Genomic DNA, 24,943 nt, shown 5'->3' with positions numbered 1-24,943 from the left:
TTTTCAATGTGTCTAGTATATCTCCTCGACTCTCTGTCGCCCTCCCTGCTAGCGTTTGAACATTAAAATGAAATTTAGGTAACCATGGATGTGACAAACTTTTACCAGGCAACCTAATACTGTGAGATAGGGTATAAAGTAACCTTTCATTAAACAAAAAATCAATTAAATAACTGATGAGGGTATATAACGGCCCTCTAGGCAACTCATCAAAAGAGTTGATGAAAGATAACATTATTTAACACTGATTTAGCTAGGTAACCCATTCGCGATTTATCAATGTACATAATTGCCTAACTTTTAATCATACTACTTTATAGTACTTTCTCGTACTATCACGTTCCTTTGAAAGCAGAAATCTGTTATCATCGGCGTTATAACGTGAAGTTAGCCAAATCCCGTGAATCCTATGGATTCTTTCGACAAATGAACATTTCAACGACGACTGGAAAGCCCCTAAAGCTCAATTCTAACTACATCTGCAACATCGACTGTTTTTCACGTCGAGATTCTCAGAATTTCCAACATATTATTCCGAAATATATTTCGACGATCAATCTGACAGCCTCCGATGGTTTCGCCAAACGACCCGTTTTATAGATTAATATAAAGGAATTAAAGGATGACAAGTGATTTTGGGACATCCTGTATATATGGAATGTATACATATAAAATAACTGCCTTAAAGGAAACCTACCGTGTTCATTTTAAGTTTGTTATTCAACTTTATCATATTACAAACTTGTTTTCTTTCGAATGCTACGAATGAGAAATATAAATTAATATAGGACGCGAAAATAATTTAGAGCTTATTGAATTCTTCAGATTACATACAGAGAAGTATTCTTTGGGTGTTGAATTGGAAAATATTTCACATTAAAATCAGTTTAAAACTTATAACACTAAAAACTAAAAATATTATCACAAATTTATTTAGCAAAATAGAGATCTTATACCGTATAACTTGACTAGAAATGACTAGTTGAAGAACTCACTTCAATTTGCCGATGATTGTTGGTTCTTCTTTCAGAAACGTATCCGACCTTTGCATTGCAGTATATTTTCTAACAAACAATTCATTCTCGGAATTCGATCGACTCCCCGTATCACTCTCCCCATTTTTCGCGTTATTTTCTTCGATATCTGTGGATTCAGAAGTTAATTTTGAAGCGTTCGAATGGATTCGTCTGTCGTCGGGAGATATTACGCCGTCTGGACTATATCGTTTGTCATCACTATCGGGAGAAATCGACGCGTTAGGACTTGGCGTTTTCTGTTTGAGCAGAAGGCTGTCGCTTGATGATCTAACTTTCTTCGATGAAACAGTATTATGGGCGATATTTGTCGGTTGGTGAGATTTACCCTGCGTTCGATTGATTCTCATAGTGGGGGTTTGGGATTTTTGCAAATTGACCGCGTGTTTCATCATCCTCTGTTGCGTTATTAAATTTGTTCTCGGTAGAATTTTAGAATCGGGGGGATTTTTTCGCACGACAGTTGGCCTTGTCTGTTGTTTCTTGATATCGAATTTTTTCGACGCGTTATTGTTGGTTGTTCGATCATTGACGTGTTGTTTTTTGGGCGAGCTAAGTTGACTTTCTGTTTTTAGGGGAGAGGAGGACCTCCAGGCCGTCTTAACCGGAGAACTCAGTTGACTATTGATTTTTCTAGGGGAGCTCGATCTACTGTCAAACTTTAAAGGGGAATGTGATTGGTTATCGATCTTTTTATTTTCTCTCTTAACGAACGCGGACTTAATTTCGGGTTTTTTAACAGTCGTAGTTTTCTCCCTATTCTGAAGAGAAATTTTGGATGGGATATTGAGTTTAGATGGGTTGATTTTAGGTTGAATTTTTGTAATCTTGGACGGTGTCGATTTAGCAGCGCTTGCCGCTGTTGGCTGTGTCAAAGTACTCTTACGATTTATTGTCGGACTGGGAGGGACTTGGGGCGCCTTGGCTGCTAAAAGAAGGCTTCTACGAAGTGAGGGACTTCCGCTCGAATTAAGAACACGACTCTGATTCATGCCAGGGCTAGAGTTGCGTGACGAATCGGATGAACTGTGATTGTTTTGCGAAGAAGTCATCTTCGCCTTTTTCGGATTTGCCCTTGGAATTCTTCTGGGCGGCTCGCTAGAGGGAGAAATATCCTTTATTCTTGCTCTGAAACAAAAATTCATTCTTAGGTAATTGCAGGTGAGGAAGGTAGGTCGATATACCTCAGAGACGAGTCAAGTCTTAACCAAGCGTTGCTCCTTATCAGTCTATCTGCCTGTGCAACAAGACACTGTTCTAGGGTTGACTTAATTTTATTCAATAAATCTTCGAAATTCCTCGACCACGACTGCTCCAACATTTTACAGCATCTCGAATAACTTTTACAAGCCTGTTCAACTCCCAAGTTAGTTGCAGCAGACACCATTTGATCTTCAATTTGTAGAATGCACCAACTTGGTCCAGAATCCAGAGCTGAAAGCAATAAGAAACTTAAGATTTATTGAACATCGCGATTATATAGAGCCCAAATTACCTATGAAAGATGGAGATACAAGGACGGCCGCATAATGTTGCCGGTGATACAAATGACAAGCATCGACTAATTGTTGTACCAGCTGTTGTATAGGTTCCGCCCACCTACTAGATGGTAAAGAAGCTAAGATTTTCTCGCAGGCCGTTTTGGTTTCCAAAACACGATCTGGCGTCATGTGTACGACGTGCTGTTGGTAGCACTTTTCCCTCAGTTCTCGTGGTAAACTGGAAAATCCTCTACTAGGCCATATTTTCACGAAGTTTTGTGTGATCCACTCTAAGCATTTCTGATATAAATCGTCCAACCCGTACGCTGCTGATAACATTAGCACTTCCGTCACTCCTGTACAACAGCCGGGGCATGGTTTGTGAAAGTTATGACAATACCGTTGCCTTAACGCATGTTCGACAACTTCTTTGAGACCTTCCAGACCCAACATATCGGCTAAAGAAGCTAATTCTATGACACTTATAGAATCTGGAACGTGAGCCGCACCACTGTAAATATGGCATAGGGAAAAATATACCGCTTCGTAAGAGAAACCCTGAAAAGAAAAAAACCATAATTTATGATTGCGATTCACACTAAAATATTTCTAATTAATTGCAGAAGGAACGTATGGTTTTCAATCAAAAAAGAAGAGTTCGGGAAATATTTACAATCGCGAGACACCAATTATGACTATAATAATAATAGGCTTGTTCGTAGAGTGGTTCCTAACGGTTGTGAACTGTACAGAGCAAGCGCAAATGGATTTTCGTCCCCCTAAAATGGAATTGCGCTTGCTCTATACAGTTAACAACCGTTGTGAACCACTCTACGAACAAACCTATTAACAACACTTTATTGCTTATACAAGCAAAGGGCGATCAACCTAATGTTCTTCACCGCTTCATGGTGTCTATTCTTTAAAGTGCCATATTTAAGGTGAAATCATACAAGTGATTCGCAAAACATGGTTGAAATATTGACGGTTATTCTTCAATTCAACATTTATTGATTCCACTAAATATGTCACTTTTTTCCAGAAAATCGACTATACTTCAGGTTTCCTTGTAGCCTCATAAATATTTGACCACATATTTCGAAGCAGCCTTCAAACCTAGTTGTCAAAATTATTATCATTAGCAAGTTTTGGGTTTTTCACACCCTGTATCTCGTAAACTAGCAACATTGATAAGGCGAATTTAGCTTAGTCGCCATATATGTAATTAGTTGCAGTATCTACAGTTTCTGGAATTCATTTTAGTTTTGGATAACCCTGTATCTTCTTTCAAAATTTATGTAGGTATACAGTGTGTGTTTCACGTAAGCGGGTCACTGCCTTATTCATTGAGTAAAATCAAACAGTGAATAATCCAATATATAATATTTTCAAGGTCAATCAAAATGTGCTATCGGAAAAAATCTATCTAACAAAGGCATGGAAAGTCAGCCATTTTTTTGGAAATAGGAAAATTCTTCAGATTCGACTGGCTTTCATAATGGAATAAATTCTGACCGATTTCATTTAAAATTACTATGAGGAAATTTGAAATCGAAATTCGGAAACCTTAGATCCATGTGGTCTATAAGTAGTTAAGTAAAAAAAATACTTGATGTAAAATGTTACAAAATGGATAATACCAAAGATTATAGAGTAGAAAAATGGGAAACTAAGATACTAAATACAGTGACTCTAACAGTTAGAGATACTGTTAGTTAATTAGTGTAAGACTAAAGTGACGTGAACGCCATCTGTGTTACTAAGACCCTAAGATTGGTTAAAATATTAATTTGAGGGCCATTTGCAGAAACACATGAAATTTCGTAAGATTTCAGATTGCCATTTTGATCAAAGAGGTTTTGAATGTTTTGATTCTTGTACCGCATTTTGTTTATCTCCTTCTAGTTGATTATAGAGTACATATAATCTTTGGTTGTTGATTATTAACTTGTTTGGTCCAATTTGTTGGTGAAAACCTCAAAATATCGTTCGGAAATTATTGCATGGTGAGGAAATTAAGTTTTTTACTTTACTAAAGAAAATGGAAATGTAAGTATCAAAACTCGTAATACGTGAATCAGTTATTCATTGATTTTTATATTGAGTGCTCCGAAGTGGATAAAATTTTCAGGGCGTAGACAATGACTCGAGCAAGTTTTATGAAACCTGCTATGGGTGTTTTGTTTATTCATTAATCAATTTGTATATTGTGTTATAAAGAGAACATTTCATAAAGGAATAATAAAAAAATGAAAGAAACTATACTGACACGTTAACATACAGGTCTTGTATACCTCTGTGAGGTTTTTTTCAATTGTGGTTCTGAAAATTCTGTAACTAATAAGTAAAGAACTGCAATGTGTATGCTATAATGTGCAATGTACTGCACAGAAATAACACCTTCGACATATAGCAGATAACCATATATACTCATGAGTCCAATTCAAAGCTCTATTTATTGTCCATAATTTCAAATAGAATTTTTAGGAATTGCAAATAAAAAATATAGCCGTCAGAATATTTCATTGATATCAATTGATTCCAAACAATGTTCAAATGAAAACTAACATCCTGATCACAAAACAAAACCATACTTTTGTATGGTTGTTTTATCGCGCAGGATGTTTGTTTTCTGGTCTCAATAAAGTCGATATTGAATTTCAATTAAAGGAATAGAATTTGAATTTCTCGTCCTTCAATTATAAAACAGAAAACTGTTATTACAATGTTTCTGTATGGAAAGAACTTTTTCAGCGCCATCTCATTGTCAAATGTGGCAAACACCGGCCAAAATGTAGTCGGTTTTTAGTACTAGAGATTGAACTATATACAACATGGATATGATTCTGTTGATTCTATATCTCAGAGTATTATGAATAAAATTGAAATAAATATAAAACTAACATTATGAGTGTATTAATGGAAAGTAAAAATGAAATAGTTTCTCGCGAAACAAATTCAAGAGGTGGCTTTTTCATCCCCTTGCGATTTTAGGAGAATGCCACCCAATTTTTTGTTGCCTTCTCGCTCGCATAGAATGTCTTCTCAATTTCATTTCTGACACTCTTCTGTAGATATTCTACGAAAATAATTAAAAATTGCTTTTCCAATACAATCTTCTACAAAGAAAAAAATTCATAGCGCTTCATGCTAGCTACGCCACTGAAAATATCCGGGCCGGTTCTAGGTAGCCCATCCGCCTCTGGTTTTAATTTATTCGGCATGTCGATAATTCATTGTTAGGTGTCACGTAACAAATTACTAATAGAACAGGTGTATCGAACACTTAGTTGAGTAGGCGTATTTGCTATATGGGTTGTTGTCCTGATACTCTGTGAATGAATTTTCATGGTTAACTCGCTGGATGAAAACGATTATCGTGCGAATCACTAATGTACACTAGACAATTCATGATTTCGTAATAAAGGTGTAACAAATTGATATGGTACATTGCTGAAAATAAAAACAATTTCTTTTTTCACTTCCGGTACGCAGTCGGAAGAAAATCATTCGTTTTTTACAATGATTCCAAAATGATTGGAGATATTTCGATGCGACTCAGAACCATAGACATAGAGACATGGACTGACCAATGCCAGCATGAAATTGACTATTTTATAGAAAGAGAGTAATGATCGCCGGGCCATTACCTCTCTCTTTTTTGTTCACACAGAGGTGAGTGCTGACCAATCAAAATTCTAGAAAAAGACAACTAGCGTGCCCGATGTTCAGTTTCCCTCTGTCACTTTTTTTGACCGTATATCATGCATAGATAGAAAGAGAAGGCACAGTTCACGTCTCTATGTCTATGCTCAAAACAGCCACACTTCTTGTTGAAACTGAACTTTTAATATTTGTTGCATGTTCGCTGTTGCAAATTGCGCATTAGGAAATCAAGAAAATTCAACATTAAATGAATATTCAGTGGTGTCTTCACGTGTGAAGTTTTGCTGGATGATCATTCGATAGAAATTAGTACTTACTTGTAAAGAAATTATATTTCCGGATGCTTCCAACCAGTTCCCACTCAACATTGCAGCGAAATACTGACATCTAGAAGCTAAAATGCATTTATGTGCCTTTATCTTATGGTTTTCAACCTCGATGGTTACATCAGGTCCAATTTCTTCCAGAAACATCCTCAATAAGTCCGTACCGAGTCTTCGGACAGATTTTCGGGGTTGGGTCGAACAAGTTTCGGTTGTCGAAAAAGAATCGTACATTTCTTCGTTTTCTGGTTCCATAGGATGCGGATGGCTCCTACAGCCAGCAGATCTAGACATGAAGAGCGGACTCTCGACCCAGGAGCTCTCTGGTATAGACCTGCTCATTCTTGGAGTCAAGTTAAGATCAAGTTTGGTTTTCTGACATTCTAAATCGGACAGTTTCACAAACTGTGGCAAACTCTGAAAATAGATCGATTATCAACAAAGATATCATAAGTTTAAGAGCTAAAGAATAGGCTAGGAATATATAGATTTGGAGATCTTTAATTCGATGGAGGATTCAATTAAGTACACGGTTAGCAGATTTCGCTGTTTCTATCTAATTCACTTTTATAAAAACACTCGGTTGGTCATGAAATAATTTTCTTACGGTCGGTTTCATAATCAAACCTAAAGTTTCTTTAATTTTAAAGCTTCTTTCAATCCTACTAAAAATGACAGTAAAAGAATCTTTAAGCTTAAAGTGACTTTAAATTCGATTATGAAACTGGACATTAAGTTCTTAAGTTAACTAAGACGGAGTAAGGTTGGCACTCATTAAATGTAAAGAGGAAGTTAATTTTTGTTGATACCACTGCAAAAATGCCGAAAGTGCATGCCAAAGAGACGAGACAGATTATCAGGAAGGAATTGAAATCCGCTTATTCTATCAATAGTAACCCTGATATTTTGAAATCAACAATACAACAGACGGTATTGAACATATTCGATGTAAGTATGTAAATTTATATTATGTTTCATCTGAATCTAAACGACTTGTTATGTTTGCACAATCAAGAAGATTGTGAATGATAAATAAAATCAGTAACAGCAATACAGATATCAAATGAAATATGTAACATCAAATAAATTTTAATTAACATGTGAAAAATTTATCCATGTTATAAGGTTCCACTCTCATCAACAACTCTTTCACCTTAGCTTTTCTTCTTTGTTTTTATGTAGCAACATAAAACTCTCAAATATTAATATACAGGGTGTTTCATGAGTCGTTGGCCATAGCCTTATGGTGAATGCAGGTCATCCAGGCCTTTCAGAAAAGTTGCTTGCTTTGTATTGTGATTCATGAACATTGGCCTGAATTTGCGATAACCATTATTCTGGAATGCAAGGTGCGATTTCGATCCAAATTTTATGGGTTTGTTCACTTCAGAAAGCTCTTCCCATTGGCTCATGAAATATCAATATTTTCAGGGCAGCACTCAGAATATCATGATTTTTATTTCTCATGAAACACACTGTATAAGTTAAGCGTAATGAGTGGATGATATGGTGCCTATGGGTTCTGGACGTTGTGGTTTTATGTTCAGTAAGAGTCCCTCCGTTTTCGAGATATTCGAGATTCCTAAAATTAAAAAAATTAGCCTTTGCCACTCTTTTTGGTGGCAAGACTAAAATCAATGAATTTTTTCAATCTGTTTTTTGGATAATATTCCTAGATAGATGTGCTATCGAATGTATTTTATGATTTTTGGGGCGCATGCATAGTATTTTTTAACAGATTTAACTGAAATTTTCTATTTTGATTATTTCCTTTTCTAACTCCAACCTGAAATGGTGTAAAAAATATGGTTATCTGAGTGCCAGATTGAGAAAAAATATGCCTGTTTCATTTATTAAAAAATAAATTCTTATTATAATGAGTTCACTGTAAGCATTCTTTTTAAACTTTTAAGCTCTACTATGAGACATGAGAGCAGAATAAAGCAATAATTCATTAGCAGATATAATTTAGAGTCATAGACTATAGAGCATATATCAGAGCATTTAGAGCTCATGGTTGCCAATTTGAGCACTTTGACACTTTTTGTAAAACTCAATTCAATGAAACGATATTTTGAAATTGTTATTCTTTCTCGTTTTCTTTAATTATTACACCCCACTTTTATGAAATCAACACTTTTAAGTGAACTTTCTCGTTTTCTTCAACGATTGAATCCTACAATTATGAAATCAATATTTTTAAGTTGATTTCGAGTAATGAAATAAATGTTAGCACTTTTGTGATGAAGAAAAAGCTCATTTGTGGAAGAATTTATTTTTAGCTTTTTTTTTAATTAGTCAAAATCTACTTCATCACTTGAAATAAACTTGAAAATTGATTGCATAACTATTCATAACTATGGGGTTTAATAATGAAAGAAAACGAGGGGAAATAGCAATTCAAAAATAAGTATCATTTACTGAATTAAAATTAGACAAATGATGTTCAAAGTGGCCACCAGGAGCTCTAATAGCTGCTCTACACCTTCTAATGAATGATTGCTTTATTTTGCTTGAATGAATCATTTCAGTTCCTAAAAATTTCAAAAACAAGGTTCTCATTAAAGTAGGCCCTGACTCATTATAATAGGAAATTATTTTGCATTAAATGGTGGAAATACAGTGAATTATACCATTTCGGAATCTCAATGAAACAGGCATCTCTTTTCTCACTTTGGCACTCTGGTTACCATATTTGTTGTCACACCATGTTAGGTTAAAGTCTTAAACATAACAGTAAAAAAAAATGCATGCACCCCGAAAATCATGACTTCTATTCGATAGAGCATCTTCTTCAAGAATACTTTCCAAAATACAGATTGAAAAAATACTTCATTTGGGGTCTTGCCACCAAAAATAGTGGCAAAGGGTGAACTTTTTTTTTAATTTAAGGAAATCTCGAAAATCGAGGTAGTTTTACTGAAGACATTTTTCAGAACCGCCACAATGTCTTCAACCCACAGGTACCATATTATCCATTCATTACGCCACACCCTGTATAAAGACCGTAAGTAAACATATAGTTCTGCTTGAATAGATTTCTGAAGGATTCTTTATATTTCATGTTTAAAATTACCCCAAATATTTTTTTCTGAATCAAAAACATTTCTTCCAAATTTTGTGGGCTGCTCCAAAAAATTATTCCAAATCGCAGTGTTAGTGGTGATTCGAAATTTGCATGGTATTGTTATTCTAGTAGCAAAGCTTATACTTCATTTACTTTCTGGTTGGGATATTCAATATACTTTCGGAAATTTAAAAAAGTGTAGGGAAAAAATGCGTATAAATTTTGTGGGTGTCATCATTTAATTATACAGGGTGAGTCTTGGACTCGTACAAATATTTTAACAGTAGAATCTTGAGGTCAAAAGAAACCCTTTCTTACTATACCATTTTTTCCGATTCGGCCTTGATAAAAATATATAGCCATTTCAAGTTTTCATAATGAGCTATGCCACCCCTCGAAAAACAAAATTCCCTTTAGAATGACAAGCTAAATATGTGACACTACACATCTGTAGATCTTTCAAATAGAGTTGTATTCAGCCAATTTTGCAAATTCCACAGATACTTGAACATCAAATTACTCGAAAACCGAGTCGAAAATGGCACATTATACGAGAAAATATGAAGAATACCATATTTCGAAATTCATTTGTGAGATAGAACTAAAAACATTTTTTATGTTCGACCTCATCATAAACACTTCATTTATGAATTCGTTTAGTGTCCATAATTGACTACTTTATTGGACACCACTTTATTGGACACCACTTTATTGGACTCAACTGTCACTATCATTCTGTCAAGTAAATATACTAGATGCGAATAACACTTTATTCAAGGAAGAAGAATTGAACTTCGACCTTACAACAAAATTATGAATAACTATTCTAAGCATTAGTGTGGTAGTGAATATTAAAAACACATTCATTGTTATCATAAAAATGCATGCCTGAGGAAGTCGAGCTCGAAGTGGAAGCGCAGTTTTCGATCTGTAATACTCTTGATCAACTACTTCCTGGCCCAATATTCTGGTGGCAACACTTATTTTAGTACTTTCCGATTCATCTACGTAATCCATAGCGAAAAACTTTTGTGAGCTTTCAATTCACTATTGAATAAGCCAGAATACTGTCTTCTGTTGATTTCACAATTTCCTTCGTTTTACACCACTTGTTACAGGCCGCATACATTTTTTCATAAGCACTTTTAGATTTAGTGGGTAAGAAAGATTCTTTGTCGCTTACGGCTAAATTTTCTACGTTTTCTTCTCCAGCACTATCCATTTTTTGGATTATTATGACGTTTGTCACAGAATTAAGGAAGTAAACAACTGTGTTTACTGAGGTTGCTAAGGTCGCTGGTTACTAAGGTAAGAAAATCAAAAGCACACTTAATGTTTTCCAGTAATGAGCCATTTTGGAAAACACAATTTCTGCATTGCAGTCGAACATAAAGCTTTGTATGCAACACGTACACGATTAGGCTTTATGGACTTGCCCAAGTTATTGGCCTCGCTCGCTTTGCTCGCTCTGCCATAAACTTTTGGACTCGTCCATAAAGACCTAATTTATGTACTTGTTACATAAATAGCTATTATGGTTTTTCGAAAGCCAGTATCTTTAAACCGAGCCAATTCGAAAAAATGGTAAAGGAAAAAAGTGTTTCTTTGACTTCTAGTGTTAAAATATTTGTACAAGTCAGAGAATTTTATGCCATATCGTCTTCTTTGTGTCCTTCAATTAAATTAGAATAGTTGGTTAGTGGCTTGAGGACTAGGCAAATCAAACTAATCCTTTTTGAATAGCCTAGTTTTATTTTATTACATCTGGCAGTACTAAATGTGATAAGTTTTGTTATTTCAGTGTTCAGTACCAATTGATTCGAATCAAATCAGTTTTTAGCCCTAACTAAAAAATCAGAACCTGCCCTAATTAAACCCTTCTTCAGCTCCTGAGAGTATGTTTGTGTCATCTACAAAGATGAAAGAAACAACCATTCATTTTCATCTTCCACAATATCCTTCAAGTCGATCAAGAACACCAGAAGTAACACAGGTAGTACAATTCCTACTTTGTTTTCTCGCAGCGATCAGTACTTCCTTATCTATTACTTTCGCACATCAAGTACCAAAACTCATATCAACTTGAATGCACAGATTAGTTAGTGAAAATCTTAGAATATAGAATATATTCTATGTTCTAAGGTGAAAATAATAATTTTTCTAAAGTAACTTCAAATCAACCATGGGATTATTAGATTAATCGATAATACCGTTATAATTTTAGCAAGCCGATTACGCGAATTCAATTACACGTGGAGGAAGAGTTTTTAGCCATTGAATCTATAGAGAAAAATGCAGGCGCGATCACCGAAGCTTTCTCCGTATTCAAGTCACACGACAGTTGCCCCACATAATTTTGTTCGACGGATCTCCATAATCTCCGTTTTTACTGATGGGTATAAGTTAACGGCCACCTTTCGTGGGTAGTTTGACCAGTAGTTTTGTTGGAAATTATAAAAAAAAAATTCGAAAACGTCATAACATTTCGTATTCGTCAGGGATGTGAAATTCTAATGAAACTTAAACCTTCTATAGGGGCACTTTTATGACAAGAATCCCAGTCATTTTAATTTAAATATTTTCCGATTTGAATTATAGTACAAAGTTGTATTTTTTCAGATGACAAATCTTATTGAAATTTCCATCTTCGAATTGGATATGAGACACAAACAACAATAACTCTGGACAGCTTCGGAATACCAATGGAGTCATATAATCAGTAACATGATTGTTTTTGCGAGTTATTTTTATTTGCAATCAATTCGGAATTGATACTCAATGAACCAAAGAGAATTTTTACAGTAAACTGAATTTGAAGGAGTCCACATGACACGCTGGTGGAATTTCAACTGTCAAATTCATTTAAAAGAAAAAAAAAATAAAATATGCCGAAGCGTATTCGGAAAATGCTCAGATATAAAAACTTGTTATATGTACGAGGATATATTGAAAAATTCTTAGCCTACTATAGAACCAAACAAAATTTCAATGTCAAAATATTTTATTACTCAACATATTCTCCTCTTAATTGGATACATTTATTACAGCGAACCTGCAACGTCTCTAGACCTTTCAAAAAAAATGTTTCTTCTTGTTCTGTAAACCAGACTTCCACATCTTTCATTACCTCCTCGTTGGAAGAAAATTCACGACCTTTTAATCTTTTTTTCAGTTGAGGAAAGAGATGATAGTCGGGCGGAGACAAATCTGGTGAATAAGGGGGGTGAGAAATTCAAAACCTGAATCACGAATTTTTTGCATGGCAACATGAGATTTGTGTGCAGGGGAGTTGTCCTGCGAAAACAACACCTTTGGATAGCTTTCCGCGTCTTTTCTCTTTAATTTTTTCCTGTAGAGTGGTCAGTAATGTCGAATAGTAATCTCCGGTTGTTGTTCTACCCTTAGGTATCCAAAAAATCAATCATGATTACTCCATGGCAATCCCAAAAAACTGAAGCAAGAACTTTTCCAGCAGATTTTTGGACACGAAAAATTTCAGGTCTTGGAGAACCAGAGTGTCGCCATTCCATCGATTGTTGCTTTGTTTCTGGATCGTAGAAATGTACTGAAGTCTCATCCATAGTAACAATTCGGTTTAAGAAGTCTACATCGTTTTGAAATCGAGCACAGATAGAATGCGATGCTTCTACCCTTGCTCGCTTTTGTTCAACATTCAAACATTTGGGGATCCATTTTGCAGCAATTTTTCTCATGTCCAATGAAATATTCAATGCTTCTGATATCCGTTTTAGCCCAATTCGAAGGTCTGATAAAAAAATGTCATGAACTGCATCGATATTTTCGGGGATTGACACAGAAACTGGCCTTACGGATCGGTCATAATCTTCAATGGAACCTCTTTTGAAGCTTGCAGTCCAAATTTTCACGGTCGCATACGAATTACATTGATCACCAAGGGTATTAAGCATATCTTCGTAAATCTGCTTATCCCTTAACTCTTTTAAATACAGGTACTTGATGACGTCTCGATACTCCAATTTTCGATTTTCACAATTTCAGTGGACATCTTCTTTCTTTTAATTTATTGCGTAACTCTGATTAACTTTTTTGACCACAAACTTCACACTGACACTTCTAATGAGTTATTGTTTGTTGCTATGGTAACGCAATATTTTATGCATGGAACTGGTCTAGGCTAACTAGATATCAATACATCCTCGTTGGTATAGAAGTTTTCGCGATATGCGAAAGATTTGCATGGTTTATTCTTTCTTCGTTAACTACTCCGATTTCTACTAATCGAAAAGAGATGGATAAGTATCCTAGCCTTTATTGCAAACCGGAATGAATTCGTTCGGTTTTTTAGAGATTAACGGCCTAGACTTTTTGTATCATTTATTAGTTGATGTTTTCGGGCCGAATTGATGTTCGCAGACAGGTTTGAAGAAAGCAACGTTCGATCGTAAATCAGGCCATCCTTACGAGAAGTATGAATGTTTGAGATTGGTACTCGAGATCGGTCTATCGTATCTTCGTACCTACTTCGTACAATTAATTACTTGAAGGTTTATTTTTACCAAGGATGAGACCGATCCAGCCACTTGTCGAGGTTATCAATTTCTAGTTTGGTAAGATATGACTCAATCGGATGTATGTATTTATAACGGCTCATCTTACAGGTAAATTGCAAATATCGAATTATACGTATTGCCCACGTACCATCTGAAAGACAAAGATCCCCACGACACCTTTCACATTTAAACAGACGTCCAATTGTTCTTTTATTAACACGTCTCAATGCATCATTATTATATTCAGTACGAGGAGAGAATACCTAATAAAGGGGGTTAAAATCTCAACTTCTCATGAAGCGAGATTTTTATATGCTTCGTTGTTGGGAATTCATTGAATGTAGATAAGGCGGAAAAATGAAAGCAATGCCTTCTTCTTTACAACACGTAATAATTGAAATGCTAAGATAAATCTGAATGTAAAATTAATTCGTTTTCTGTTTGGTTTCTTATCGGCAGCTAAGCATTTCGGAAAAGAATGTTCCGTGTCTCGTACAAAAGTTTCTATACCTTAGCAAAAGTGTGTGTATTTTTCCTGGCAATTCGGATTATTCAAGAAGGACCGTAGGAGTACTCTTTTTTGAACTTGTAGCTCCGCAAGATCAAACAAGAAATTAACAAAACCAAATCAATAAAATGATTTCAATTTCGTGTAACTCTAAATGGTGTTTGTTCAAAATTCATGGCCAACTATTCTATGAAGACTTGGATCTAAACTTTCAAGGTCGAATGCAACGTGCGGATTATTTAATCCAAAGCTTTTCTACAGAAGGATTTACAATAACTATCCAAAATGTTCCATGTTCGCCGTAAACAGTTCGACAAATGCAGACATAATAGTTATTTATGTAACAAAAGGACGAGAAACCGTCGAGCCCGGGAATTGATAGTTGAGGCGCAGCCTAGGCTAGCAAGCAGGCGAGACAATATAGACAGTTAATTGCCGAGGTGCATATTACATTTTTCGTTGACCTCACACGTCATTATGAAAATTTGATGGCCTCTAGTTCTGATTTGCACATTCCCTCACCTCTGGATTAGTGTTACTAATATCCGTATCGCTATCACTATTCATTTTTGAATATACAGAATACTAATATTCAAACCACGTACCTAATTCACTCGTAAAATCTAATCGATTTCTAAAAAAAGGTATTTGACAACCGCAAATGACAGTTATTGTCACGGGCATATTTTCATCAAATTCTGTATTCACAAAATTGATTCAATCGCCCCTAGATCTAGTATTAGTATCTAGGTGAGGAACAGCCGGACCAAAAGAGTTTGCGGACAAAAAGTGTAAGCGGATGAAGAGCGTTTGCGGACGAAAAGTTTATGCGGACGAAAAGTACAGGCCTTCAAAAAGAAACGACTTTTCATTCGTGAATAAGTACGAAAAAAATAAAAATTTTTGTTTTAAGTCAACGAAAAAAGTTTTTATCAACAATGCTTTAATATTTCTGGAGATATTTGCTGGCTGGGTTGCTTAATCAGCGAGTACAGTAAAATATATTTCACGATATGTTCCCAAAGAAAAAAAGTCAAGACAGGCTAGCCAGCAAGGTCCAAATGTCTTGTAGAAAATTCGATGGCTAATCCTTGCTCTCTATCCGGTACTTTCAGATCTTGTATGGGTCGAAGGAATGGATAACTTATATTAAGGTTGCCTTTTATTTGTGGCATCCAAAACATATGATCTCATTGGAAAAATTACATAGCAGGTCGTTTCAATGTCAAGGTCAGGGTAAATTAGGGAGTTTTGCCCATTCTAACGGCGCTTTCGACTCTAATGGCCCATTCACAATGAACGTAAGCAGTCATTCGAAGGCAATTTCAACGTAAAACGCAAAGTTGAAGTACAAGCTTTTACACGAAAGTGTTGACAATGCGAAACATAATTTTTACGTTTACGGGCGTCGTAACTCAAACTCAACTCAAAATCAACTTTCAAAATCTAGTGGTATTTTTAGGATATTTGAAGCTGTTTTGAATTCGCAAGAAGTCTCTCAATGTGAATACCTATTTCAATAGAATTATATGTGAAATAACATATTTATACTTGAAGTTTAAAAGAAAACCTCGTCGTTTTTGTTCGATATTGTTAGTTGCAATTAATATACTCTTTCTTTTCATCCTCCTTTTTATGTAATAATGAGAGCAATATCGTAATATATTTCAATGAGTTGATTTTTATTCGTTTAAAAGTGAAAAAATATTTTACAGTTCAAAAAACTTTGATATTTCTCAGGGAAAAGTAACGTTCAAGTTGGGTTTGCATTGTGAACACTCAAAGAATAACGACATTGCGTTTACGACAACTTTACGGCTCACGTTTATTTTTATTGTGAATGGGCACTAAACCTACCGTGAAAATTTCAAATGTTCAAGGCCGGTCGGCAGAAGATAATTGAATTTAATTTCGAATTCCTCATCAACGAGTTTCTCTTTTTTTTTGTAAATATGCTCGGACAGGCCCGTTTGTATTTTAAATTGCGATCTTTTTGATGTTAGAAAATGTTATACGCCGTGTCCAAATTTGAGATATGGCGTCATCGAGAATTTTCTTGCTAGGGTGATCAAAAGTGAACTTTAGTAGGTACCGTACTGTTTCCAAAACGAACTGCTCAACAGTTCAGTAGAAAAGGGTCCGGAAAAATTCATTTGCACGGGTTTAGTTGAGGGAATCGAATATTACCATTAATCAACATAGGATCTTTCTGGGATTGTGGTGAATATCCGAATGAGTGTTTATTTTGTTGAATCCTTCGTTTCATTTATATCGAACGAATAAATTAAAGATAGATATACCGTTATCCCAGTCTCTTACGGTCGGTTTCATAATCAAACCTAAAGTCACTTTAATTTTAGCTTCCTTTAATCCTACTAAAAATGACAGTAACGTCCAGTTTCATAATCGAATTTAACGTCACTTTAAGCTTAAAACTTCCTTTACAGTCATTTTTAGTAGTGTTAAAGGAAGCTTCAAAATTAAAGGGACTTTAGGTTTGATTATGAAACCGGCCGTAAAGGAAGCTTTAAGCTTAAAGTGACTTTAAATTTGATTATGAAACTGGACGTTACAGATTCATACTCATATTTCTATCAACTTCAAAATAACCAACGCTATAGAAACCATTGTGGAATAAAACCATAATTGAAAGAGCCAACTAATAGAGAGTTGTTAATTTTATCCTACTTTTCATTACCTCCACTATATCTACTATGTACTAAGTTGGCAATAGATAGCTTTCTATTTTATCTATTCAAATTAGTAAGGGGTCTAATAATTCTCTAAAATTATACAATATAACTTTACCACTTGAAATAGTCCCTCTATAATCAAAAGGATTGAACAGGAGTTCCCCTAAACTCAATAATAATTCCTGGAATGGGGTATTTTCCTAAAACTCAAAAAAAGAATTAAAAATTATTTTTGGAAACCATTTTCCATTGGTTAGTCACCACATAAAAGGTTCCACTCAAATTCAGTAGGAAAAAAAATATAGCCTTTGAAAAAAAATATGTGAGAGCTTGTGACGTAGAATGCCTTTACTAGAGTCTAGTAATTTTTGTGAATTCGACAACATCGGAACTGATCAAGAGGATAGAGAATTATATCTTCCTGAAACCGATGACAGTTTCTGACATTGTTTTAAAAGTTCTTGTCAGATTGTTATAACTTGTGGAAATGGAGTCGAATTTTTCAAAAGCAAGCAGTGAAAATTTACCACCTGTAAACTTTTTCATATTGATGACTTTAGGAACCTATAAAATATATCAGCAATGCCTTCTTTCATCAACAATAACAGCCCAAGGAAGATCGAATATTAACTGACAATAAACAACCATAGACTCAATAATATATTATCAAGTCTATGGAGATCAGAAAACATTGATGAGAGTCATTGATGGCAACACAACCATAGACGCAATAATATATGGAGATCAGAAAATTTGATGAGAAACATTGATGAGTGTTCCAACGATGCCGGATTGTAAAAGTGACGTAGAATGTTTCTGGGAGAATGCCTCCGCGATGTGAATTTCCGTAATTAAAAACAGGCTAAATACAACTGTTAAAATAGAAAAAAAAAATACTTTTCCATATATTTAAGATATGAGGATTTCGTTGATATATATTTTGAAATTTAGGAAAATACCCCATTATTTCATAATTGAAGATTCTTCGTTGGAGATAGTAAACCAAAAAAAAAAAAACACAAGTAGTGAAGGGCCAAAGCGATTTTGAAAATCTAAAGAGAAAAACTTCTTATCGGTATGTGGTTGTTCGGAAAATTTGGAATGAATTATTAAAGCGCGTGAAAATAAAATGGGGGGAACTCGGTGAAGTTTCCGAAGAGGAATGGTCGATTTATGGGGTGAATAATGATTATTACTATATTTCCGGCGGAACTGCACCTTGCATCGGAAAAATTTAATATAGATAATTGAAATATATGCCTGAACTTATGTGACCTTCTCGAAAAGAAAAACGGTTTACAGCCGTTTTCAAAAAACCTGTCTATCCATCGTTTCACTTACTTACGATTGGTAACCATTCTAAAATATATGTACAGGGTCGGCAAATTTCGATGTTTTAGCACTACAGCTTTTAAACAAGTGGAGATAGACAAAATCTGATACCCCTTTCCCGTTCTCTTTTTCTGGGAAACTAACAAGAGTAGTAGTCATTTTTGGCCATCTTCTTTTGTTTTCGAGTTATAAGCGAAAATTGGAAAAATGGTGATTTTGAAATAAATTTATATCTCCGCTAATACTGATGATAGAGCTCTGAAATTGAAACATTATATAGGCACTTTTTTAAGTAGAATACAGTGGCGTGCTTGCCTTTTTAGCAGGATTTTTAATTACGAAGCTATGACCCAAAGTTATGTTAATTGGGAACACCAGACTTCTGTGCAATTTTCTGAAAGCTTAATTCTTACTGATTTCAATATATAACATTATATGATTTGTATCAATATAAACAATAGAAAATGGTCAAAAACCTTTTTCTCTCAATATTTCTATGGTTTCAACTTTTGACGAGCACAAAAAAATAGAGCTTTCTATAACAAGAGCAGTCTCCTTCCGGCAATGCCATTCTTTCTATGCATTTTACCAATTTTCACAAAATTTAAATCTTGGAGAAATTGAGTAAGAAGCATAGAAATGAAAGGACTAATAGAAGGAGACTGTGGTAATCATAAGATGCAAAATTTTTCTATTCTCATCAAAAGTTGAAACCATAGAAATATTGAGAAAAAAGGTTTTTGACCATTTTTTATTATTTATATTAATACAAACCATATGATGTTATATATTTTTGAAATCAGTGAGAATTGAGCTTTCAGAAAATTGCACAGAAATCTGGTGTTCCCATTTAAAAAAACATAACTTTTGGTCATAGCTTCGTAATTAAAAATCCTGCTAAAAAGGCAAGCACGCCACTGGATTCTACTACAATAAAAAAGTGCCTGTATAATGTTTCAATTTCAGAGCTCTATCATCAGTATTAGCGGAGATATAAATTTATTTCGAAATCGCCATTTTTCCAATTTTCGCTTATAACTCGAAAACAAAAGAAGGTGGACAAAAATGACTACTACTCTTGTTAGTTTCTCAGAAAAAGAGACCGAGAATGGGGTATCAGATTTTGTCTATCTCCACTGGTTTGAAAGCTGTAGTGCTAAAACATCGAAATTTGACCACCCTGTACAGATAGACCATAGAAACGAAATCAGACGGTTTTTCTATCTTCATTAACTGAAACAATGGATAGATAGGTTTATTGAAAACGGCCGTGAGGCAGTGAAAAAACTAGAATATTCTGTTATAAGAATTATATTATAACTTGGTAATGTTAAAAATTCGAAATTACAGAGAACAAATTTTTGCTGCAGAAAAAAATCAAAACCAAAAATCGATTCTTCTAGTTGTACAGGGTGTCCCAAATTAGATGTCCCACTGGACCTCACTCCCCTCACTAGGGGATCTCGGAAACTAGATGAGCAAGAGCAAAACAGATGGTACCTATCCGAAATCTTTTTCAGATAAACAAAGAATGGGGGAAACCATAGCCTCTTACGATCCTGTGAGTTATTAGCAAAAATTGAGATTCTGACGATTTCGAAAAGTTCCCTTAACTTTTTTGTCTTCAAAGTTACAGATATGAAACTTGAACCTTCTACAGAAATTTTTTTGCGTAGAATCCACTGACAATCCCAATAAAATTTTTCTCCCCTATATGTATTTCGAACTACGACGGGAACCTTTTTTTTAAATGCAAACTATTTATTATATTGAATCATATATTTAATTCGTCATCTCTGAATTGGAAAAATTTCAGATTTCAAAAATAACATATTTAATTTCCAAATCTGACATTTTTTTCAACAACTTCAATCATAGTTCAGATTTAAATAACAGAGCTTTGCCTAAGATGTTTTTAGACATCTTAGCTTTGCCTCATAATTCAAAATATAGAAAAGTAATTTTGTCAGTGGTCTACGTAAAAAAGTGCCTGTGAAAGGTTTGAGTTGCAGATCTGTAACTTCAAAGACAAAAAAGTTACGGGAACTTTACAAGATCATCAAAATCTCAATTTTTGCTAATGATAGCTCAAAAACGTAGATCGTAGGAGACTGCGGTTTCCACCATTCTTTGTTTCTCTGAAAAAGAGCTCGGAAACGTGGAATCTGTTTTGATCTGACTCTTCTGCTTTCCGAGATCCTCTCATTGAACATCGAATTTCGGACAGATTCTACCTAGAAGGTCATTCAGGCAAATTTACGAAAGTACCGTCTGCTACTAAGGCACTTGTCGGAAGTCAATACTCAATCGGATTTTTTTTACTTTTTGCATAAGACTTGTTTTTTTTTTCAAATGGTCTAAGGAATATTAGAAGTAACGGAAGGTTATGTTGGAATAAATGGGTAAATACAGAAGTAGAAGATACATACATATATTTCAATCGTCTACATTTTTTACCTTCAAATGTTTTATGATATACATATTCAGCCGGCGCAAAGGTAAAAATCATTTTTCGCCCCTTAAAACGTCAACCCACTTCTCTTTCGGAACTTTCTATATGTTCCCCTCATTTGTTTTTCACTCACTAATAATTTTCACTAAATTTGCGAACCAACCACATGCTGCCAAGAATTTTTTTCTCTCAATTATGTTTGGTCCTGGACTAACGCCATTCCTTCTTATGGAAACGTTTAATAATGACACAACAATTTTTTTTGATTTATCGAACCAGGACAAATGAAAATCAAGATTTGTATTGGCTTAACATCAATCTGCGATCGCATACTGTATACGATAGATAGAGTGTAAGGTGAAGTACTCAGGTAATAGTTATGGTATGAGATACTTTATACCATTGAAATATAAGTACCATTGGCTAGTTTGCAGACTGAAATTAACTTCTGAATGGTGCCAAAATTAAGAAACTCATACCTAATCACAAAACTATAACAGCATCAGCCTTGAACAGTTGTGATATCATGGTATGACTGATTAGATAAAATGATAATGCAACTGGTTCGATATCTACAACATAAAAATAAACTCCCTTATACAAATCGTTATTTTCAATCATCCAGAAAACGAAAGTTTAAACATATCCATATTACCATAATTTCTGATTCTACTCCAATCAATTAATATTTATTATCATGTTGATAGTTTATTACTCGGTTTATTATTATAAAGGGGTTACAGTGTACTGAGTTGATGTCTCTTGTGCCCACAATAAGAGCTACACTCACTAGTGTGCCACCTACTACAGCTCGCCTGGCAAGTAGTGCCAGTCGGTTGCCAGTGTTGCCACTAATGTCGAACAAGTTTAATTTTCGAGTGGCGAGCGAGTGATCACCACTTTTGTTATATTCATGTAAATAGCGACATATGATACATTTTTGAAATCAGCAAAAAATGCATTAAGATGGACGAACTTTCAACTATAGTTTACATTTGAAAAATCAGAAATTCCTGTCGTATCTAGAAAATGACTGGATCAAAAAATTTTATTATATCATATTCGAATTCCTCATAAAAAAGTGCCTGTAGAATGTCACAACGGATTTCGAATACGAGTTCGAATAAGCGAGTTATTCAGCTTCATTGAAAATGACAATTTCTCAATTTTCGTTTATAACTCGAAATCTATGAACATTAGGTCAGATCTGTTGTCAGTTTTGGATTAGTCAAGAAAAAAGAGCTCGAGAATGTGTTATCCCTTCAGTAGACAACGAATTTTGCCCACCCTGTACATACAACATATGTATATGATCCATAGATATACTAACCTAATAATAATAAGTTATAATTTCTATGAAATGATCATTAATGAATCAGCTAGTCAAAATATACTATAAAATGGCTTGTGTTAGATATTATAATAATCAAAAGTTGGATAATGTATTACTAATTCATCTCATATCATTCAAGGTTTTCATAAATTCAATGGATTCCAGTAATTTTAGCAGTACACGGTCTTTATAAATGATTTTAACAATGCAGGGGGCGTAAATTTTGAAATTATTTGATATACAAGTCCTAAAACTAGTGAATCAAACGTCACACCACGAAAGAGTAGACCAAATACTATTGAATGATACCAACATTACTTCAGCGAAAATGTACCGTTACCAAAAAATACCAAACCTAATTACCGATTTTCGAACTATTTTTTTAAATCACAGAGCCAATTTGTGATTGAAGATAGCGTTTTTCGCCCATATTAATCATAGATTATCGTACTATCACCCCTATAGAGGGGGCTAATTCATAATACAAATTATGAAGAAAAAAATTGTTTTAATTTAGATTTACTGAGGTTTTCGATTAACTACTTAGAATGATTTTAATTAGGGGTGATAGTACAATAATCTAGGATTAATATGATCTAATATCGCTATCCTTTATCACAAACTCGCCCTGTGATTGCAAAAAATAGTTCGAAAATCGGCAATTTTAGGTATTTTCATAAAATTCTAATTATTTTGGAAATGGCACATTTTTGCTGAACTAATGTTGGTGTCATTCGATAGTATTTGGTCTACTCTATCATGGTGTGGCGTTTGATTAACTAGTTTTGGGATACCCTGTGTAATTCGAGACCTCTTAATAAGAAGCAGCACAAAGTAATTCGAAGCCAACAGTGATGTAAAAGTCATTTATAAACACCATGAAAAATAGAATATGCCAATTTTATTTAAACATAACACTTCAGGCTTTGAGAATTTGTATCATATAAAAAATGGAATAAAAGATCCACTCGATCAAAATATTCAAAATACAGTAACTCAAAAATGAATCTTGATTACTTTATTATTAAATCTAAAGGACAAAAAGGTTTTGAAAAAAACCTCATTTTGGGTATAAAATGAGATGCAGGATAAGAGGATTCTATTTCAAGCCAACAAAGGTTTGCATGATCACTTTTCAAAAAACTTGAAAAATTCTCAGTAACAAAACTATTTTATTTAGAATTCCCTCGAGATTTCCATTGTACTTTTTAAACTCAATGGTCACATAACTTAAAAATAAAAAGTTGAGAAATTTGCACAGCACTCACCTTCACATGATTTTGGTTTTCTTCTTTCTCAATTTCCTGGTCCTCTGGCAATGAATTGATGTTACGAGGTGGTGAACTTGTTTCAACTTCTTGTTCAAATTCTTCTTTCGGTTCTTCTATATCTTTCTCTAACATATCACAACTTTTATCATTATTTTCTAAAACTATTTCTTCATTACTACTAGATAAACTGGAAGTACATTTTTCAATATATGAATAGTTATCCTTTTCTGCATCAAGCCCTTGACGATCCCTACTAGGACCCGGTACAGAATTCAAAGAGCTTCCACTGCCTGATAGGCTTTCATTAATTTTTCCATTTTGCTTCAAACACTTATTTTTTCTGTGTAACACATGCGATGGCAGAGATAGAGGTTTTTCTTTTTTGGGTGCTTCAAAATCAATTACCATAGAGAAAATATTTTTCTTTGCACCTGATGGGACACTTTTAGGAATATCTGGCACTTCACTCAAATCCACATAAAACCCCAAAGGGGATTTCCTAGCAGAATCATCAGAGTCCAACTGAACAATTGAATTGAAAGGGGTTGTTGTCTCTACAAAAGTACCAGCTATACTATTATCTACATTGGAAAAATTGTTGTCTACTTCTGAACCAGACATTTGGAGCATGGAAAATTGGGGAATAGAAGATTGAAATATAAGTGCACCTTGTCTTCGTTCATCATTCCTTCTCTGATCAACATCAGCATCATCAGAAAGACTAGCTGCATCTATGAAGCAACCGCTTAGTAGCTGTTGGTTTCTGAGCTGTTTCTGTTCCTTAGTCCTACCTCTACGATCTTCATCACTCCCAAGTCCCGAATCCATGATTTTTGCATACCTCCAAGTCTAGAGATCAAGTCAGGAAAAACTTTCAAGTAACAATTGTTTTGAAGATTTCAAGTACTCCGTATATTGATAAGTGCAATTATATCGTTGTGGTATGTTGTCCAGTAGTTTCTAAAGCGTTGACGAAAATGATCGGATAAGAATGGAATCACTTCACTTGTTTGGTCAACAGAGTTTCTTAAAGACATACCAGCGAAGGAGTGAAGAACTATTCAATACCAGACAACTCATTCTTTTCATTAACCATAAGGATCAAAGTAGCGGTATGTAATTCTACCGGAAATGCATTACTGTATGTAACCTCACTGCTCACAACCACAACCCGACAAGAGCTCACTTTAAATAAACAGAAATGCAGGTGATTTTGCTGTCAGTGTCAAATGTCCTCTCCAACAATTTATT

At 34.5% G+C, this 24,943-nt stretch overlaps 1 protein-coding gene across 1 annotated transcript; it reads right to left on the bottom strand.

Annotated features, from left to right (window-relative positions):
- Window positions 1–278: 278 nt before the first annotated feature.
- Window positions 279–24,943, bottom strand: LOC123311189. Its single transcript, XM_044895009.1, has 5 exons — window positions 23,690–24,943; window positions 6,499–6,921; window positions 2,530–3,073; window positions 2,219–2,468; window positions 279–2,162 (listed from the first exon to the last, which is right to left on the bottom strand). Exons 1-5 carry the CDS (start codon window positions 24,518–24,520, stop codon window positions 992–994), a joined length of 3,219 nt encoding a protein of 1,072 aa, XP_044750944.1. The 5' UTR covers window positions 24,521–24,943; the 3' UTR covers window positions 279–991.

This window comes from Coccinella septempunctata, chromosome 1 (genome assembly GCF_907165205.1).
Source record: "Coccinella septempunctata chromosome 1, icCocSept1.1, whole genome shotgun sequence".
Lineage (NCBI taxonomy): Eukaryota > Metazoa > Arthropoda > Insecta > Coleoptera > Coccinellidae > Coccinella > Coccinella septempunctata.
This window is presented reverse-complemented; position numbering and strand designations above follow the sequence as displayed.

Coding starts and splice junctions, on each gene's coding strand:
- LOC123311189 (XM_044895009.1), bottom strand. CDS start 24,520: ATGGATTCGGGACTTGGGAGTGATGAAGATCGTAGAGGTAGGACTAAG. Junction 6,922..23,689: donor AAAACCAAAATCATGTGAAG/GTGAGTGCTGTG, acceptor ATCTATTTTCAG/AGTTTGCCACAGTTTGTGAA. Junction 3,074..6,498: donor GAAATATAATTTCTTTACAA/GTAAGTACTAAT, acceptor TTTTCTTTTCAG/GGTTTCTCTTACGAAGCGGT.